The sequence below is a fragment of the Myxine glutinosa genome, chromosome 6 (genome assembly GCF_964187855.1).
Source record: "Myxine glutinosa chromosome 6, kmMyxGlut1.1, whole genome shotgun sequence".
NCBI classification, from domain to species: Eukaryota; Metazoa; Chordata; class Myxini; order Myxiniformes; family Myxinidae; genus Myxine; species Myxine glutinosa.
The window spans coordinates 46190415-46212123 of NC_136266.1; the positions used below are offsets into that span (position 1 = coordinate 46190415).

The 21709-nt window shown below is 43.4% G+C and overlaps 1 protein-coding gene across 1 annotated transcript in view; it reads left to right on the plus strand.

Annotated features, from left to right (window-relative positions):
* Positions 1–14825, plus strand: part of PRPF31 (pre-mRNA processing factor 31) — a 31357-nt gene extending 16532 nt beyond the window's left edge. The window contains exons 3-14 of the mRNA XM_068119938.2: positions 120–177; positions 312–395; positions 1805–1902; positions 2517–2623; positions 2958–3127; positions 3228–3385; positions 3504–3593; positions 4143–4270; positions 4389–4461; positions 5314–5442; positions 5546–5644; positions 14173–14825. Coding sequence (XP_067976039.1) covers positions 120–177; positions 312–395; positions 1805–1902; positions 2517–2623; positions 2958–3127; positions 3228–3385; positions 3504–3593; positions 4143–4270; positions 4389–4461; positions 5314–5442; positions 5546–5644; positions 14173–14292 — 1314 coding nt within the window. The 3' untranslated portion in view covers positions 14293–14825. The remainder of the gene's footprint in view (positions 1–119; positions 178–311; positions 396–1804; positions 1903–2516; positions 2624–2957; positions 3128–3227; positions 3386–3503; positions 3594–4142; positions 4271–4388; positions 4462–5313; positions 5443–5545; positions 5645–14172) is intronic.
* The last annotated feature ends 6884 nt before the right edge of the window (positions 14826–21709 follow it).

The following is a 21709-nucleotide window of genomic DNA, read 5'->3' on the forward strand; positions in this document are numbered from 1 at the left end:
TTTTAATTCCAGGCTATAAGGTAACAAAAGGTGAAAATTTTGAGAGGGGGTGTAGACTTTCTTTTGGCATTGTATCTTTGTGGAGGAAAATCTTCAATATTTTTTTCTTTTACTTCTAGTTTGCAAATACTATGAAGACAATTGAAGTGTACATGGCAATGCCAAAGAAAACAGAAGGTGAGTTTGATTAGTAAGCTCGTAGATATGTTTGTTTTCTTGGTTACGATTTGTAACTTTGTTGTATTATTTCAATGTTTTGCTGCTTTTCATTTTGGAACTTGTGAGCTGTTGTTTTTCGTGTTGTTCTGCAGTGCTTGGACCCGTGGAGGCAGATCCCGAATACAAGCTTATTGTTGATTCAAACAACATGACTGTTGAGATAGACAACGAAATCAGTAAGAAAGTCGGGAAATAGGGAAGCTTGGGGTGGGTTACGGTTAATGAGTTGGAGCTGGAAAATTAAAACCTCTCATTGAATTTTCATGGTGTCTCAGGTTTATTTTCTGTTGTATGCCTTTTCATCACCTTTATCTCATTCTTGATCAGCAGTTTTAAATGGTATATATTGTTTCCATTGCATTTTACAGTCTATGCCAATGGAGTCATCTGTAGCATGTATAGCTTAACGTAGGTACAATGCAATAGGTATGTCTCAAAATCCTGAATTTATTTATTTTATTTATTTATATGCAAGGTCTTAAGCTCGTAATGGAGCTGCCCCTCAACGCACACACATGGACATACGGACGAGACCAATGGCTAACACAGCCAATGAGCTTGGGGGAAGTGCCATTACTTCCCGGGATACTCTGTGTACCAACGACGTCATAACAATGGCGCCGCTTTTCTCACCGTACTCAGCGGGGCATTTCATCAAGAGGAATTTCCTCCTCTCAATGAATGCCAACTGATGGAGATTGTCAGTGCTCTATCCTTTTCAAGCAAGGAAGCAGCACGTACCATTTTTAAAGTCGTTGGTATGATTTGAACCGGCCCAAACCGGATTAGTGTTTTTTAGGAGACGCCATCTCCTTACTGGATGGCCATTGGCTCCCTCCAGGAGCTCATTCGCCCTTATCCAAGTGATGTCTTTGGTCCTGGCGGGGTGTCAGTCACCCACCCCCACTAGCAAAGCCATGGAGGGGTGTCGGTTTAGTCACCTCCAACCCGACCATGCAGCAGGTACCACTGGGTTACATGTTACCAGCGGCAGTCCCAAAAGACACAGCTGACCAAAAGAAACTTGTTAATATGGTGTGGTGGTATGAAGTAAGGATTTTGTTTGGAAGGGGGGAAGAGGGGTGGAGGATATAAAAATAAAACGATGTTTCATGCATGGCAGCCAAAAGAGACCCACCTTTGTGTGGTGGAGGCAGTCACGCTGACAACCATTATGGTGGCGTGAGTAAGTACCTGCTGCAGCACTTCACTGCTCTTACATCGGTCCAGTTGGTTCCCCAGTTCCTGAGGTGCAAGCAGAAGAACATCAAGTTGCCATCTTTTTGAAAAATCCTTATCAGTCTTTATTACAAACTATTTCGAGAACGTATGAAATTATTAAATGTAATCACAGTATTATTATAGTTACAAAAACAGTTTGAGTTTTGGGGCAGTTCACCAATTTTTCACGCAGTTGTGCCCTTTTTGGACTTAGAAAATGTCACATATTGGATACATGATATTGATACATGGATCAGTTTACCAGACATTTCCTGCTTACCCTTTAACATATTAAATTGACACTTGGTGGTAGGGGGCATGTATTGCAATGCAATTCTCCATTTTGTTGTTTCCTAAACCTCAGATATTATTCACAAGTTTGTGAGGGATAAGTACTCCAAACGTTTTCCAGAATTGGAGTCTCTTGTGCCCGGGGCTCTGGAGTATATCCGTACAGTTAAGGTGAGCTCTTGTGGCGTACTTGTATGTACTTTTCCTTCCAACAACATTTCATGCACTCTGGGACTATTGTCATTTACATCTGGATTATGGTCCTTTTTGTCCCCCGTCGCACCGCGGAGCGAAAGGGGGACTATGGTTTTCCCGTGCGTGCTTGCGTGTGTGCGTAAGCGAAGGAACGAACTCTAATTTGGTGTGTAGGTGTTACCCACGTCAAAATCCAAGATGGCCGCCACCATATATATGTCTGAACCTTGTGAGCGAAATATCTTGAAAAATAAACGAACTACTAACTTCTAATCTGGTGTGTGGGTGTATCTACGCATAAGGGAGAACGCTGTTGAAAATTGGATCGCCATGTCAAAATCCAAGATGGCCGCCTTGCATCTTCCACTTTGTCAACTCGCATCACTTCACCGACGGGGGACCTAGGCGTAACGCTTGTTCTCTTTGATTATGTGACCTGTTTGGAAGAGATCAATAATTGGTTGTCTTCGAGAAATACATACCGGTTTTGTAAGACGCCATTTTGAAATGGACTTTGATGGTTTGTAATAAAGACTGATATGGATTTTTAAAAAAGATGGCAACTTGCTGTTCTTCTGCTTGCACCTCAGGAACTGGGGAACCAACTGGACCGATGTAAGAGCAGTGAAGTGCTGCAGCAGGTACTTACTCACGCCACCATAATGGTGGTCAGTGTGACTGCCTCCACTACGCAAGGGTGGGTCTCTTTTGGCTGCCATGCTTGAACACGTTTTTATTTTTATTTCCTCCCCCCTTCAGCTCCCCCACCCCAAACAAATAATCCTTACTTCATCACCCCCACCATATTCATTTAGTTATTTTGCAGTCTCTCTTGTCATTTTGCCCATGTAATGAAATTGTGGTTTATCCCTCATTGTTCCTTTTGAGTCCTGATGTTGAAAGGGCTCATTCAGTACAGCAAATGTCGTGTCCTCAGACAATCGTAAGGATTCATTGCAGTGGAAAAAACCCCCCCATGATTCACCATGGTATTGCACGTAGTTTCATTGCTGTACGTTTTATTTTCTCAGTTCTCGTCTCACGCCTGAAGAGCTGGACTCTTTGGATGAGGCCTGTACAATGGGTCTGGAACTAAGTGAGGCTCGTCTTCGCATCCTTGACTTCGTGGAGTCACGCATGTCACTTATAGCTCCAAATCTCTCTATCATCGTGGGAGCTTCAACTGCAGCCAAACTCATGGGTGCGCTGCTGAAGGAGAGCAATGCATGTTCAGAATTATCACAGAACTTCCTGTAGAGATATTTTCCTGAGATAACACATTGTGTTTTCATCACCCCCAGGCGTTGCCGGAGGTTTGACACCGCTTTCCAAGATGCCGGCCTGTAATGTTCACCTTCTGGGGGCTCAGCGGAGGACACTTGCTGGATTTTCTTCCACAGCTATTCTTCCACACACGGGCTTCATCTTCTACTCACCTATTGTCCAGGCACTCCCACCAGTATGTTTCTTTATTTTGGTTTGAGTGCTGATCTCTATCACAATATAGCATCCTTACTTTCCTGACTGTGATTTGTGTCCGTCGTTGATCAATAGCCTCACCTCCAACTCCCCCTAAGGATCTGCGAAGAAAGGCTGCAAGATTGATCGCTGCCAAGTGTACGCTCGCAGCACGTGTGGATAGTTTCCATGAGAGTACAGATGGAAAGGTATTTGTGGCACAATTATTTTGTTTATTTTTTGCTTGTCACTGTCTCCATGGCCTAAAGGTACTCACACACGCCTCCAAGCTGTCTATCCTGGGTTTGAATCCTAACCCAGCTATAAACTGTCATGCTGGTGTTTGGCAGGCAGTATGACTCATCAATGTGTGTGCTGTCCCTCGGATGGACGTCGCACCGGTCGTCCCGTCTGCCAGAATTGGTTGGTAGATGTTAAAGATAACATGGTGTCCTTCCCGAAGAGTAGGCGAGCTATCACCGGCACCATGAACAAATTCCTAATCCCTGCCACAACCAGCAGAGGGCACAGCCACGCCCTCAGCCAGTGATGCCACCCACAGTCTTGTGCTGCATATGCATAAAGAACAAGTAATAAAGTTACAATTATAGGTTTGCTCACAAAAGTAAAATATTTGTCGATGTGCAACTCCTTTTTTGATGACCATTAGAAAGTTTTTCTTGTTTTCAATTGAAGCTCCTTGTCTTGTCGTGATGAAGCTGATTCATTTAAATTGCGCCCGTGGCTCTTCATTGCAGGTAGGCTTTGAGCTCAAAGAGGAAGTTGAGAAAAAATTTGACAAGTGGCAGGAACCACCACCTGCCAAGCAAGTGAAACCCCTTCCGGTGCCCCTTGATCCTCCCAGGAAGAAAAGGGGTGGCCGAAGGTGAAGCTGTTCTTCTTTTGCTCCATATCCTTGACTTAGCTTGCCTTTCATTCATCTTGATCTTATTCATCTGCAGTGTTTTGACTTTGTCTTTTGCATTCGTTCTTTGTTTCCATAGATACCGTAAGATGAAGGAGCGCCTTGGTTTGACCGAGGTTCGCAAACAAGCTAATCGAATGACATTTGGAGAGGTAAGTAGAATTAAGGGTTGGAAGTTATTTTGAATATTACAGCCTGCTGTAGTGAAACTTTTGATGCGTACGGGTGTTATTATTGTTTTTTTGTTTTTGTTTTTTTGATGCATCTTCGAATGCCAGTTTGTAACTTCCCTTGGACGGAGTTGTTATAATCGTAAGCGACGGGATACTCATTCTCTTAACCTTCCAAATGGTTTAATGAACACCATAGTTTCACCATGGGAGCAAATGAGTCACACCACCTTGACTATAAACAATTCGTTATAGACATACCAGAACATTTGTATCATAATTTAATTTTAGCATCTTCTTCTTCTCATTATTTTCTCATAAGGGGTGAGCTCCGTTACCAAGCTTCTGCCTTGCCTCGACCACGATACTCCTCCACTTCCCCATGTCCCCAGCCATCTCTCTCCACTCCAACACCCCCACCTTATTGATATCGCTCCCCACACAATCTTCCCATCTCAACCATGGTCTACCTGTTTTCCTCCTACCTTGCTCCCCCAACCTATCAAGTCTCTTTGCCATTATATCTTCCTCAATCTCCCCGTCAAGCTCATCAGCACACCAATCTCCTCCCTCAGTTCATCCATCCTCCTTGTATCCACCCTCTTCACTCGGATTGCAATTCTCCTGACCTAGTTGTTCTCGCAGACCTGCATGTGTCCTTCTCCCCTCCCCTTGAAGCACTCTCACTTCGAATGTCCCTTGTGCGTTTATGAAAGTTATTGTAGGAAGACGTGCAGCACGCTTGGTTGGTGCATTCAACATGGATGTAGTAGAAATTGATTAATATTGTGAATGCTTGAACTAATCTTTCAAATAATTTCTGTGATATACCAGATTGAAGAAGATGCATATCAAGAGGACCTTGGCTTCTCTCTGGGCCAACTCGGCCGTGCAGGTTCAGGACGTGTACGCGTAGCCCCCAATACCGAAGCAAATAAGTCGCGCATCTCCAAGAGTCTTCAGGTAGTCACATTAATGCCATCTTCAGGATTAAAATAAAATTCTCACTTTGAGTCATTTGAAAATCTTTGTACTTGAACCCATTTTCTTGGTTTTTTTTTGGCAGCGTACCCTCCAAAAGCAGAACCAAGTTTATGGAGGCAAATCCACAGTAAGGGACCGGGTTTCGGGTACGGCTTCGAGCGTGGCTTTCACTCCACTCCAGGTACGGAAAATTGGGTGTTTGTCCCTTTACCTTTTAATATAATAGATTATCTTTATCATGTATATATTGGACTTGCATAGTTGATACATATGAAAGGGAAACTGACACTGTCCTTGGTGTTTTGCTTATTATTGTCGCTTATTGAGGTGCGGATTTTTTAGTCCCTGATGTTGGGCTAGCGGCTAGGGTGCCAGCTTAGGATCCAAGGATCCTGGGTTCGAATCCTGGTCGATCGCTGAATTAACGCCAGGGGGGTTGACTCAGCCTGTCATCCTTCCGAGGTCGGCAAATTGAGTACCAGTACACTGGTAATTCCCTGTTTATCGTAAAAAGGCGACAAACAGGGTTGGCGGCAGGAAGGGCATCCGGCCGTAAAACATTGCTTCAAAAAGGGGACCAAAAAAACAACAACAACCACGGTCCCCGAAAAGGCCAACCCCTGCTTTGCGGGGAAAAATGGCCTCTAAACGGTGGTTATTGAGGTGCGGATTTGCATGAATGGGACATTCGGACAAATCTCATACTTTCAACACCGGCTCAGACTCGGTCTTGTTTTCCAAGCTGTCAATCAGTTGCATTCTGGGTCCTCTTCTGGAATGTTTATCTGATTGTTAACATTTTCTTTTGGTGAGCTCAAACAATGGGTCACTATTTTCTCCTGTTTCTCAATGTCTTGAGACTAGCATGCCACAGGGCAGCACACTGGGACCAATCTTGTTCTTTGTGTACATTGCTAACCTTACTGCCTGCGTGGAAAATCATCTGTGCCATTTTGCTGATTATACGCTGTTAAAAACAATAGACATTGCATCTGACAGCTAGGGCTGCAGCTGCATACCTACAGTCACGTGAAAAAGTAAGTACACCCCATGTAAAGTTTTGACTTTTTCAACATATTTGAACATACAGCTATTTGATCTTCATTTCAACAATATTGATAGATAAAGGTGATATAATATAACAAATATCATGAAACATTTACATTTTGTAGTCCATTGTATAATTTAAATAAACATAAATGCAAATTTCGCATGTGGAAAAAGTAAGTACGTACACCCTTGGCTCTAATAGGTGGTATTGCCCCCTTTGGCAGAAACAACCTCAAGTAGGCGTTTCTTATAACTGTCTACCAGTCTCTGGCCGACTGGGAGAAATTTTTGCCCACTCCTCCATGCAGAATTCTTTCAGCTGTGCGATGTTTGAGGGGTTTCTTGAATGCACAGCTGGTTTCAAATCCCCCCACAACATCTCGATGGGATTTCGATCCGGGCTTTGACTTGGCCATTCCAGAACCCTCCATTTCTTTCTTTTCAGCCATTCCTTCGTGGATTCCCTGGTATGTTTTGGGTCATTGTCATGTTGCAAGGTCCACCTTCGGTTGAGCTTCAACTTTCTGACAGATGGCCTCACATTATCCTCAAGCATCCTCTGGTACAATGAAGAATTCATAGTGGATTATATGATGGTGAGCTGCCCAGGCCCTGATGCAGCAAAGCTGCCCCAAACCATAATATTTCCACCACCATGCTTTACAGTTGGTATCAGGTTCTTGTGGTCAAATGCTGTCTTTGGTTTTCCCCAAACATCTCTTCTGGTACTGTGGCTAAATAGCTCTACCTTTGACTCATCTGTCCAGAGCACATTGTTCCAGAAGTGCTGGTCTTTGCCGAGGTGTTTATTGGCAAACTTTAGTCTTGCCCTGATGTTCTTTCTGGACAGCAAAGGTTTCCTCTTGGCACACCTCCCATGTAGATCAAATTTGTGCAGCCTCTTTCTAATGGTGGACTCGTGCACTTTGACATCAACAGTGGCAAGAGCTACCTGTAGGTCCTGTGTTGACATTCTGGGGTTCTTCGAGACTTCTTTCAGCATCTTGCGGTCTGCTCTCGGGCTGAACTTGCTGGGGTGGCCTGGCCTGAACAAGTGGGCAGTTGTTTGGAATCTTCTCCACTTGTAGATGATCTTCCGGACAGTCGAATGATTGATTTCAAATTGTTTGGAGATCTTTTTAAATCCCTTCCAAGACTCGTAGACATCCATAACCTTCTTTCTGAAGGCCTCCGAGAGCTCTTTTGATCTCTGCATGGTGATGCCGCACACTTCAACAACAAAGAGCAAACCAAACTAAATGTCTGAGGTTTAAATAAGACAGGTTCCTCCAAGACCCTCTAACTATGTTCTAATCATTTGCACCTGAGCTGGTGCACCTGATTCTAATTTTAGGTATTTGAAGTAGTGATAAATGTAGGGGTGTACTTACTTTTTCCACATGTGAAATTTGCATTTCTGTTTATTTAAATTATACAATGGACTACAAAATGTAAATGTTTCATGATATTTGTTATATTATGTCACCATTATCTATCAATATTGTTGAAATGAAGATCAAATAGCTGTATGTTGAAATATGTTGAAAAAGTCAAAACTTTACATGGGGTGTACTTACTTTTTCACATGACTGTATGTGCAGGTATATATTTTTAAAAGGCCTCTTGTCAACTATCTGGGATGTTTTTCAACACTGAGAAGACACACGTAGACCCTCGCATGCCACTCCATACTCTCTCTCCCCACCCCCACCCTCTGGCCTCACTCTGCAACAGCTGTTTAAGCCCCCAGTTTAGTTCAGAGGCCAATTCCTGGTCAAAGTGAAGTTTCTGGAGCTCCTGCGCCTTATCAGCAATGTCCTCATGTCTTGTGCAGACCTCATCTTTGATTGACCTCTAAGGATGGTTGATGCTTGGGTAGTTGCTGTCGAACTAAATCTGAACCGTCCACTGCACCTTATGGTATTATGGTGCACAAGCCCTTGATTTTTTTGGATTTTTTTTGTATACATGATCATTTTTTCGTGAGGCTCATGGAAGAACTAGAGCAGAATGGAAGGGAACAAAATGGAAAGGGGGAAACACTTACAGCAGAATAGAGATGAGAGTGATCAAGGGGATGGGAGAAGGACACATGGGGATGAACAAAGCTGCACACAAGCTGAATGAAATATAGCATTACGAGGAACGGGAAGGTGGGGATGAAACAGAAAGGAACAAACCATCAACGAGAGCAAAGCAGAACAGATGAGTGGAGGTGAGCAGTGAGCCTGGATTTTTGGACTGTAACAACAAGAGGGTTACTAGCAGACCATGTGCCTTGCATAGAACAATTAGGAACAGAGCCAAGAGAAGGCAGCTGTAGGAAGACCAAAAACGAGGCAATATAATACAGAGGCCACCTTCCTATGATGCGAAAGATACAGCAGATCTAGACACTCGGCTTCGTCTTTGGAGATCCCAATGATTTTGTGGGCTTTGCTTTCCATGACATCAAGAAGGGCAAAGTTTGAGGCAGGGGCATGCTGCCAAAGAGTAGAGCAGTGCTCAATCAAGCTTAAAATGAAGGCCTGAACTAGGTTGAAAAAGTTCAGATTGGCCAAGGAAAGACCTTGCAAGACGAAGGATGCCCAGTCGATGTCTGGTTTTGGAGAGCATCTTGGCAAAATGGCCTGCCCAAGAAAGATCATGGCTGATGGTAATGGTTCAAACCCAAAGATTTGAGTGACAAACCTCTTCGTGGTTTGTTTAGGAAGAATAAGGGAGGATTTGCCAGACAATCCTTTCCGAGAGACAGGGTGAGTGTGTAGGATTCATCAGGGTTGAAAGACATTCCAATTGTTAGACCAGCTCCTGATTCGATCATGGTCTGCACAGAGGGAAGAGGCTGCTGTGTCTGCCTGTCTGAGGGATGAGAAATGATGCAGTAGAGAGTGGAATCATCAGCAAAGACATAAACGGGTCTCACAGTTCACTCCCAAGCCTACAAGGACCACCTACAACACTACAAAGATGCCCTCTCCCGCGCTCGCTCTGCCTACTACTCTCAAATTATCCACTCTGGCTCCGGAAACCCAAAAGCACTCTTCTCGACAATAAACAAACTCCTCCGCCCCCTGAACACCACCACCCAGTCATTCACAGTAGACAACTGCATCTCCTTCCTCTCTTTCTTCCAACGCAAAATTGACAACATCTACAACAGCTTGACCACCGCTGCACCCGCTCCCCCTCCAACCACCTGCCCCCCCTTGTCCTGCCATCCCCTGTCTCGGTTCTCCCCAATCTCCCCTACTGACCTCTCTGAACTCCTCATAGGAATGAAAACTGCCACCTGCACTCTTGACCCCATCCCCTCCAGCTTTGTCAAAGCCTCCCTCCCTGCTCTCTCTCCACTTATCATTGCAACAATAAACTCCTCCCTGTCTACAGGCATCGTCCCACCTTCCCTCAAAATTGCTGCTGTTACCCCCATTCTAAAAAAAACCTGGTCTAAACCCTGACACCCTAAACAACTTCAGACCCATCTCCAACCTACCATTTCTGTCAAAAGTTTTGGAACGCGCTGTAGCCACTCACCTCAAACATCATCTCTCTGCCAATAACCTGTATGAAACATTCCAATCCGGATTCCGCTCCAACCACAGTACTGAAACTGCTCTCCTCAAAATCACCAACGACCTTCTCCTCTCCTCTGACGCTGGCAACCTCAACATTCTCGTCCTCCTCGACCTCAGCGCTGCCTTTGACACCATCGATCACACTATCCTCCTCACCCGACTTGAATCCACCTTTAACGTTACCGGCACTGCCCTCTCTTGGATTAAATCATACCTCTCTGACAGATGCCAGTTCATCTCCATCAATAACTGCAAATCCCCCACTGCTCCCCTCCCCCAAGGTGTCCCCCAAGGTTCAGTTCTTGGCCCCCTCCTCTTCATCCTTTACCTGTCCCCCCTCGGTCACTTAATCCGCCGTCATGGTCTCCAATTCCACTGCTTCGCCGATGACATCCAGCTTTTCATCTCCACCAAGTCCGTCTCCACCGACACCCACTCTATCCTGACAAACTGCATCACTGAAATAAAATCCTGGCTTCAAATCAACTTCCTTAAGCTTAACTGTGATAAATCTGAAATAATCATCATTGGCCCAAAAACGCTCACAAAATCCACCCATAACTTTGCCCTCAACATCGACGGTATCCCAGTATCCACCTCCCCTCACATCCGGAATCTTGGCGTCATCTTTGACCAAACCCTTTCCTTCGACAAATACACTAAACAGATCACAAAGTCAGCCTTCTTTCACCTGAAAAACATTGCCCGTCTCCGCTCATCCCTCTCCTCCACGGCTGCAGAAACCCTCATCCACGCCTTCATCACCTCCCGTCTGGACTACTGCAATAGCCTCCTCTATGGTTCACCCTCAAAAATCACCAATAAACTCCAATACATTCAGAACTCCGCTGCCCGTCTACTCACCCATTCCCGGACCCGTGACCACATCACCCCCGTCCTTTACAAGCTTCACTGGCTCCCCATCCCCCAGAGAATCCAGTACAAAATCCTCCTCTTGACATACAAAGCCCTCCATAACCTGGCCCCATCCTACCTGGCTGACCTCCTCTCCAGACACACTCCCACCCGCAACCTCCGCTCTGCTGGTACCAACCTCCTGACCCCCTCCATCCAGACCAAATTCAGATCCTGGGGGGACAGGGCCTTCTCCATCGCTGCTCCCACCCTCTGGAATTCACTACCTCACACCATCAGAGACTCCTCCTCACTCACCACATTCAAAACATCACTAAAGACCCACCTGTTCAACACTGCATTCAACATTCAACCCACAGCATTTAACCCCTGACTATCTCTTCTCCTTCTCCCTCCTTTTGCTTTAAATATTTCCCTATTGATTCTTGTCTTTTTGCAATTGTTGTTTTCATGTATTGTTATGCATTATGTTTGCCACTCTGTCAAAGCGCCTTTGGGCTTCTGGAAAAGCGCTATACAAAATAAATGAATTAAATAAGCAGGATTTTCCAGGGAATTAGAAAGATCATTGATGAATTGAAGGATGAAGTGGGAAAATCGTTGTGGACCCAGATGGAATTAAAGGAAGATGGAAAAGATATATGGAAATGCAGTTGAATACAGAGAATGAATGGGATGGCAACATAGAGAGTATCCCAGGTTTAGAACCGGCAGAGAAGATAACTGAGAAGAAAGTTGATGAAGCGATAAAAGCAATGAAGAGTAGAAAAGCGGGAGGGCCGACGGGAGTTGTGGGAGATATGTTGAAGGCAGCGGGAAATTGGGGTGTGAAGAGAATGACAGAGATCTGTAATCTGGTGGTGAAAGAAGGCCGCATTCCAGTGGATTGGGAACTGAGTACCCTCGTCCCTCTATACAAGTGGAAAGGTGACCCTCTGGAGTGTGGCTCGTACCGAGCGATAAAGTTATTGGAGCATGGAATGAAGGTATTGGAAAGGGTGTTGGAGAGGAGGATAAGGAAGAAAGTGAAGATCGACGAAATGCAGTTTGGATTTATGCCAGGAAGAGGAACGACAGACTCGCTTTTTATTGTGAGGCAGTTTCAGGAGAAGTACATGGAGAAGAGGAAGAAGTTGTTTCTTGGGTTTGTTGATCTGGAGAAAGCATTCGATAGGGTTCCACGCAAAGTATTGACATGGGCATTGAGGAAGTTAGAAGTGGAGGAATGGTTGATCAGAGTAGTGATGGCAATGTACAAAAGAGCGCGCACAGCTGTAAGGACGAAGGACGGGAACAGTGGTGAGTTTGAGGTGAAGGTGGGAGTGCATCAGGGGTCGGTACTAAGTCCACTACTATTTGTAGCTGTGATGGAGGTGCTGGCTCAGAACGTAAAGGAGGGTTTACCGTGGGAGTTGTTGTATGCAGATTATCTGGTGTTGATTGCGGAAAGTATGGATGGACTGAAGGAGAAGATGAACAAGTGGAAGGAATGTATGGAGACAAAAGGTCTGAAGGTGAATATCGGAAAAACGAAGGTGGTAAAGCATGTGGTGAGGTGGAAAGAACTGGGAAGTGGCCCTGTGCTGTGTGCAGGAAAGGTGTCGGAGTGAACTCCATTCAATGTACAATGTGCGCTGAGTGGGTTCATCAAAAATGTAGTGGTCTGAGAGGGTCATTAACCAGTGTGGCAGCTACATTCAAATGTAAGGTGTGCACAGAGGGAGCTGCAGATGGAGGAAATGTTGAGTTGGATCTTGGAGACGGCGTGAAGCTGAAAGGTGTGAAAACATTTTGCTACCTCGGAGACATGCTGAATGGAGGTGGATCAGACTCTGCAATGGTTGCTCGAGTGAGATGTGCATGGAAGAAGTTTCGGGAACTGAGTGGCGTTCTGATGAGGAGGGGAGTGTCATTGAAGCTGAAGGGAAAGGTGTATGCTGCATGTGTGAGAAGTGTTATGATTTATGGGAGCGAGACATGGGTAATGAACGTCGAGCAGCAACGAAGGTTGGAAAGGGTGGAAATGCGAATGGTTCGGTGGATGTGCGGAGTGTCGTTGAGAGAGAGGAAGACAAATGATGAATTGCGAAAGATGATGGGAATAGAGCCTGTGATTGATGCTGTGAAGAGGAACAGGTTGAGATGGTTTGGTCATGTGTTGAGGAAGGATGAAAGTGACTGGTTGAGAAGAGTGATGGAAATGAATGTAGAAGGAAGTAGAGGATGGGGAAGACCGAGAAAGACTTGGCTAAAGATGGTGGAAGAAGAAATGCGGGCAAGGGGGTTAACAAGGAGAGATGCAGAAAATAGGGCAAGATGGAGAAGATTGTCATGGGGACCGCAAGGCTAACCCCCGCTCTCGCAGGGAAAATGGCCTTAAAATGCATGTTGTTGTGTTGTTGTATTGATGAAGATGCGGAACAAGACTGGGCCCAAAACACTGCCTTAAGGCACTCCATCTTGATCATGAGAGGAGATTAGAAGATCTCGTTAAGAGCTACATGCTGAATGCTGTAACGGAGGAAGTTGATGATCCATGAGAGGAGGTGGCCTTGGATGCCACACAGCAAGTTTTGTGATCATGTTGGGGTGCCAGACTGTATCAAATGCTTGAGATATGGCCAGAATCCAAAGTACCAGCTCTGTACTCCAGGAAAGGGCAGCTGCTTCTCATCTTCTCAAGTAGTTCAACCCTTTCTTTGCTACCTACTACTTTCATTGTCATTATTACTATTATGCATTTGTGAATACTTGCCTGTTCCACCCTCTGTTGTTTAGCTCTGGATTGAGCCTCAACTTCAGTGGAGAGACAAAGATAGTTAATGGATTTATTTTTGTGTATATATAGATATATAGATATTGCACATGCACAATTATTTAATTTTGCCATTTATCTATATATCTCGAGCTCCATTCGCATGTTTGGGATGTTGATCTGCCTTGCATTTTGACTCATTTGGATACCTTGCACACATTGACGCTGCCAGTTGGTTATGGTACATGGTATCTTCTAACAACGTTGCATATGAGTGCTGAATTCTCAACAATGTGCACATGTACCAGCATGCAATCCATACACCAGTAACACTGTTCTGTTTTCCTGCAAGGTTTTGAAGTTGTTATTGATTTGATAAACTTTCAACACCCCCTCCCAACCCCCCCCCCCCCCCCCCCCCAAACACTTCAACTGCCACAACCCCAACAGGGCCTGGAAATAGTTAACCCTCAAGCTGCTGAGAGACGTGGGGTTGATGCGAACAAGTACTTCTCTGCCAGGGCAGAGTTTCTTCGTGTCAAGAAAGATCACAACACACAGAAAGTTTGAAAATACTTCGTTTATTTGAACTGTCTCACCATTTTGCTTACTCCTCCTCATTCGATGACGTTCCTCCATGCCCAGTCCCCCTCACCACCCCCCCCCCCCCCCACCATCACCCTCTGGCTCCCTGTTCTTGTGTTCCTTCCCCTGCAGTTGCTTTATCTTAACATCCCTCATCTCTCCCCTCCCCCCTCCCCCCTCCCCCCTCCCCCCTCCCCCACCCTTTCCCCCTTCAGTCTTGCATTTGTATTTTGTTTACTCTTCATTTGTGAATAAATTAAGTACCTGTATTACTTGTCCATTTTGCTATTCATTTTCTGAACTAGAGTTCATAGAACACCTTACCCTGTGCAGTCTTGTGAAAAAAGCACATGGAGGGGCTCTGCGAGTGGCAAATTTGATTGTTCAAGATAATATAAAATGCTTAAATATTTTGTCCAAATATTGCTAAACAAAAGATTTTTGAAAGTGTCAATATGGCGATTTGTGTTCTACAGTGTTCAAGTATATAATTTCATTGAAATAAAAACATTTTAAAAGGTGTTTAAAAAAAACAAAAAAAAAACAGACTTTTTCAGAAGTTTACCGCCATTGATTCAGCGTCTTTTACACCACTTTACTTAACACGTTACATTAGTTTTTCGTGCCCTTTGTTTGTGTCCTTTATGAAGTCCTTAAAACAGTAAGTTTCCTGTTTGGAATAATTTTCAATTTTGGTTGACTACTGTTTAAAAACAATCGGTAGACAGGTGGACAGAGTAAAATATTTATCTCACAACTCTGTGTTCAGGATGTGCAATCTGGATGAATTCAGAGCCAAAGTTCTGCTAAACTGCAGGTTTGGTTTTCTATTTGTGTTCAACATTCAATTGAAATAGTTGTTCCTCGATCATAAACAGACGCTTGTAGACAGATAAAGTGAACCAATTGCTTAACCCCTCTTTCACTTCACGTGCGTGAGGTAAAAACAAAAATTCTGTAAAAAAACAACTGCTCTTCATGGTCTGGCTCACTATAACTGAGGGGCAATTAATGCCTAATGATGGCCAGATTTTGTTCAGACCACCATATGACCTTCAACATTTAGAGATGTTGTAAATTAAGAAAAAAAAGTCTCCATCTCCAATCTATCCAAAAAAACCTCAACATCATGAAAATTGGAGGAAAGTTATTCATGTTATCAAAAAGGTGTTTTTGGATAATTAGGTCACAATCCCAAAAATATTTCAAGGACACTATTTAAATATCAGGTGCACAAATCAGGGCAGGTACACTATTGTGATGCAAGAACATATTAGAATGCCAAGCAGTCTTTCAGATTCCACATTGGCAATATATACTGTATATATATATTTTTTTTTCAGACCGACATTTAACCTTGACCTTTAACTCAGATAGGTATGATGCAAATTAAGCATAAATGTGACTTACTCTATGCTATTTGGAGAGGGCAATTTTGTTCCAGTCGAACAAACCTTAGTTGAGCTTTGGTGATGTGTAGAATGTCTATAATTGGGTCATGACCTGAAAACAATTAGGTCAAGGATAAATAAAATTCTGTCAACCCACATACTTTTTATTCCCATTATTGATGCAAAATTTAATTCTGTGGTACCATTGAAAATTGCAGGCACTGATTGTAGAAACAAACCTGACAACATGTATAAGCCTTCCCCTCTCCTATAGGGGGTGGCTTAATTAAATACAATGTAAATAAAGGTAAACTGAATAATTATGTGGAGGTGATTGATTAACAATTTGTGCAGGAATGAAACTGTTGAGGAACCACCATGAGGACCGGTTGTTGTTTCATGTGCAGCCTGTGGATGCTGGTTGAATTATTTCTGGAAGTGAAGCTGTGCCGCTGATGCAGTGCCCCCTGTTACCAACAAGCGGGTACTCATTTTGCCGATCTCGGAAGGATGACGGGTTGAGTCAACCCACCTGGTATTATTTCAATGGCACAGCAGGGGCTCAAACTCCAAGACCCTAATAGTAAGGGCATTTTATGAGATATTTCACAAATCTGTTAACTAAATTGTTACCAAAAAATTTCTTCACCAATATGTTTGTAAAGGTGTGTAATAACATGTGTTAAAATGTTGAAGTTCAACTCCCGTGGGAAACCCAGAAAAAAAGCTGTTGAATTCGGGTACCGAAAAATTATTTTCGAGAATTTTTATTTTTTTTAATCGGCCCTTAAGTAACTTATGAGGGGTCAAATAAGGGTTTTTCATGATTCTGAGTTGATTGTTAACATTTATATTTCACCACAGACACTCCTTTGTGGAAAAATAATTTCTAAATATATCTCATTTTCTACTTTGCAGGACATGGAGTCTAGCAATATGGATGAAGACGTTACTCCACCTGTGCTCAATTGCTTCATCTGTGCACGCTCGGATACACCAGCTGAAAGGCTCATACAGGCAACTCCAAAGGGATACTCAACTTTATTGAAACAAGCAGAAACTGTCGAAAATGTTACTGTTGTGGAACGTATGAAGTAGGCTCAAAAGGAAGGAAAACTGAGGTACCACCAGAAGTGTAAAAATGATCTGTACAACAACTTTGTTGCAACCACCAATAAGTCAGCTCAAGCATCAAAGGCAGAGAAAGAGTCATCAAAGTTGAAGAGAAGACGCACTACTTGTGAGTTCAGTTCATCAACTGGCTGCAGTTCTAGAAGATCACAGTCAGTTGACCTCCTGTATAAGGATGTATGCATTCTTTGCAACCAACCAGCCCAGCTCTACAAAAATAATCCAGCACAAGCTAGAAAGAAATACAGAGTGCCAGATAATTTGACTGCAGATACACTGAAGGCAAGCTTGCTGAAGACAGCACGGAGTCGCGGGGATGACTGGGGCACTGAAGTCACTGGACGCCTGGAAGGGATCAACGACTTGGTAGCAGAAGAAACACTGTACCATTTGCGATGCAAACTTATGTTTGCGAGAGGTGACAGTTTGTCCAAGACTGATGAGGAAGGAAAAAGGAAGAGAGGACAGAGGAGTATTGATGAGGAGCGAGAGGCAGTTTTTATTGAATTCTGCGAATGGTTAGACTCAGAATTAGAGCATGGGGTAATGAACATGGACCAAGTCCATGAAAAGCTGCAGGAGTTTGATCAGTCACCAGAGAAGAGCCTTTCTTATTCAAAGCATTGGCTAAAGATAAAACTTCTAGAGAAATACGAAGACACCTTGTATTTCACAACAGGAAAGAAGGGCAGATGTACTCTGTCTCAAAGATGGCACCGACAATATTCTGCGAGTGCATCATGCTAATCTTGACCATGGAGATGAGAAGACTCAGATCATAAAGACGGCACTCAAGTTCATATCCAATGATATTGCCTTGATTGATTTAGGTCCAAAGTCATACCCCACCACACACAGTATGACTGACATCGATAGTCAGCTGACACTTGTTCCTGCAAGCCTTCAGATGTTCTTGAGACCGATTGTCAAGACAGACGAAAGAGTTGCCGTTTGGGGGCAGAATTTTATTAAGGCCTGTCGACCTCGGTCTGGAGTATTGCCACACCAAATGGGGCTTGCCATACAACTTGATCATAGATTTGGGTCAAAATGGATGCTCAACAAGTTCCACCGGCTGGGATACACTGAGTCTTACACGGAGACACAAAACTACAAATACTGCTTCCTTAATAGTAGGAGTGGAGATGATGTTCCAGATACTTCTGGCACTCTTGACACCATTGTGGAGGAAACCGATGAACAGATCAATGATGAGCTTGCGGTTGATGCTGCGCTTGAGGATCAATCAGTGATGACAGCCAAAGTGCCAGTTGCCTGTATGAGCCTTTCAGCTGGTGTATCCGAGCGTGCACAGATGAAGCAATTGAGCACAGGTGGAGTAACGTCTTCATCCATATTGCTAGACTCCATGTCCTGCAAAGTAGAAAATGAGATATATTTAGAAATTATTTTTCCACAAAGGAGTGTCTGTGGTGAAATATAAATGTTAACAATCAACTCAGAATCATGAAAAACCCTTATTTGACCCTCATAAGTTACTTAAGGGCCGATTAAAAAAAATAAAAATTCTCGAAAATAATTTTTCGGTACCCGAATTCAACAGCTTTTTTTCTGGGTTTCCCACGGGAGTTGACCTTCAACATTTTAACACATGTTATTACACACCTTTACAAACATATTGGTGAAGAAATTTTATGGTAACAATTTAGTTAACAGATTTTCATATGTTTCCCTTACTATAAGATCTCAAGCCAGCCCTCATAACTTAAGCCAACACCAGACAAAATGACCGGTAATAACAAAAGACAAACTTCCGTTTCATTGGACAATTTATTTACATGATATACGGGAAGAATTATTCAGGAAATATAATTTGCACACAAACCTAAAGATTATTATAAGAGGAAAATACCTTTAGAATGCCAAAGTTGTGGAAAATAATGGATTTGCTAAGCAAGAAAGGGACCAAAAGGGATTACGGTTGCTGATGTGGCATGGATGGAGTGAGTGGTCATGTTTGCCATCGTTTGCTGTTCATCTCCTCCCTCCGGAATAACAAATTGTCCTTATTTCGGAAACGTTGGGGAGAAAGTCAGTGCCTTCTGTCTATAAAACGCATAATGTTATAACTATCATCCAAACGATTATTTACGGTATTTTAACGAGCATGTTGTCCGTGCCCGCAAGAGATTCGAAACCGGGGTAGGGATGGAGCTGGCAAAAATGTAAATGGCGTCTTCAGTCATCGAGCCGGCAAGCTGGGAGCAACAATTCACATTTATTACTACATCTGATGCAATTTAAATACTCTAATGGGGGTAAAGTGCTCCATTTAAACTTTTCATGCTTAGCGTCCATAATAAAAATTTGTATTTGTATTGGTATCAGTACCAGTGCCCAAATGCAAATGATAACAACGAGCAACGGTACCCGCCCTATGGGCGGGGCTTCAATTGTGAGGCCCAAATGAAAAGGCAAAATATCAGAAATTCAAGGCTTTTTTTCTTTTAAGCGATTCATATAAACATTCGTTGAATCATATCACACGCAAATCATCAAAATCTAAACAGTACATGGTGCCCATTTTGAAAAAAGATTGAATTCTGCAAAACGGAAGCGGCCGCTACACCTGTTTCTCAGTCGCTTTGCACACGCTGCCATGTTACTTCGGAGCCGCACGTTTATACAGGAATAGTTCATCAGGAGTCGATCTACTCTCTCGTGGTACGTAGAATTTCAACAAAAGCCACATCACTGTTCATATCGGTAAATATTATTCCATCGTGTTTGTGGAAATTGGAAAAAAATTGGAAAAACAATATAGCCTATTTTACACTGGGTGGTCCCAGGAATACCCACCCAAAATATCGTTGCGATCGGTTCAGCCGTTTTTGCGGTACCTGGGAACAGACGAACGGACATTTGGTGAATTATAGTGAGATAGGATGCCAACACAGCTGAAGGCTGGAGGCATGTTTTTGAAATGTCCGTCTGTCCATTATCGTTGTTAGCCTGGCCCTTGCACACACAGCAGGAGACAGGGTTTTGCAATCACGTGTGTGTGTGTGTGTGAACTTTCAGCTGTCATCAAATTCTCAAGTTTTTTTTTTCGATCAAAAGGTCAAAGGTCAAGCTTGCATAAAATTGTCATTTTCCATCCAATTGATCTGAAATTTGAAGAATTTGCAAATTGGGGCACAGAATTGGTTAACCGATCAAAAGCTAGAAGCTGATTTATTTTTAGATCAAAAGGTCAAAGGTCCGCTCATGGCTCATTGTAAAGAACTCTCCATGGGGAATAAAATATGTTAATGATGATGTCATAGGTGCCTCCATTATGACATCATAATTCGACAAGTACAAAACTTCATCCGATCAAGATGAAATTTCTTGAGCATAATCTAGGAATATAATTAGTTTAGAAAACAAATAATGATGACGTCAGCGGTCACGTGGTTCGGCCGCCATATTTTTAATTCTGGCAAGTCCTCGGTCTCTGACCGATTTCTAGTTTGTTTGTTTGTTTGTCTGTTTGTCTGTTTGTAAACAGTACTACGTCTACATCGTTGCACCTAGAATCGCCAAACTTTACACACATATTTGTCTTGCCCTGGAATAGACTGTGCCCAATTTTTAACTCTCCAGGCCCAAGGCCTCCATTATGACGTCATAATTTGATAATTCATCAAATACAAAACTTCATCCAATCAAGATGAAATTTCTTGAGCATAATCTAGGAATAAATTAGTTTAGAAAACAAATAATGAGGACGTCATTGGTCACGTGGTTCGGCCGCCATATTTCTAATTCCGGCAAGTCCTCGGTCTCTGACCGATTTCTCGTCTGTTTGTCTGTTTGTGCGCAGTACTACGTCTAAATCGTTGCAAATAGAATTGCCATACTTTACACACATATTTGTCTTGCCCTGGAATAAACTGTGCCCAATTTTTAACTCTCTAGTCTAGGCCCAAGGCCTCCATTATGACATCATAATTCGACAAGTACAAAACTTCATCCAATCAAGATGCAATTTCTTGAGCGCCATGTCGGCATAAACTGGTGAAGAAAAAAATAATGATGACGTCATCGGTCACGTGGTTCGGCCGCCATCTTGGAAAAACCGAAAAACTTTGCACCTCCATATCTCGGAAAGTGCTGAATAGAAAAAATTGAGACATGGCTCATTTTAAAGAACTCTCAATGGGGAATAAAATGTGTTAATGATGTCATTGGTGCCTCCAATCCAATATATCAAAAACAGAGATCTGTAATTTGGTGGTGAAAGAAGGCCGCATTCCAGTGGTTTGGGAACTGAGTACCCTTGTCCCTCTATACAAGGGGAAAGGTGACCCTCTGGAGTGTGGCTCGTACCGAGCGATAAAGTTATTGGAGCATGGAATGAAGGTATTGGAAAGGGTGTTGGAGAGGAGGATAAGGAAGAAAGTGAAGATCGACGAAATGCAGTTTGGATTTATGCCAGGAAGAGGAACGACAGATGCGCTTTTCATTGTGAGGCAGTTGCAGGAGAAGTACATGGATAAGAGGAAGAAGTTGTTTTTTGGGTTTGTTGATCTGGAGAAAGCATTCGATAGGGTTCCACGCAAAGTATTGACATGGGCATTGAGGAAGTTAGGAGTGGAGGAATGGTTGATCAGAGTAGTGATGGCAATGTACAAAAGAGCACGCACAGCTGTAAGGACGAAGGACGGGAACAGTGGTGAGTTTGAGGTGAAGGTGGGAGTGCATCAGGGGTCGGTACTAAGTCCACTACTATTTGTAGCTGTGATGGAGGTGCTGGCTCAGACCGTAAAGGAGGGTTTACCGTGGGAGTTGTTGTATGCAGATGATCTGGTGTTGATTGCGGAAAGTATGGATGGACTGAAGGAAAAGATGAACAAGTGGAAGGAATGTATGGAGAC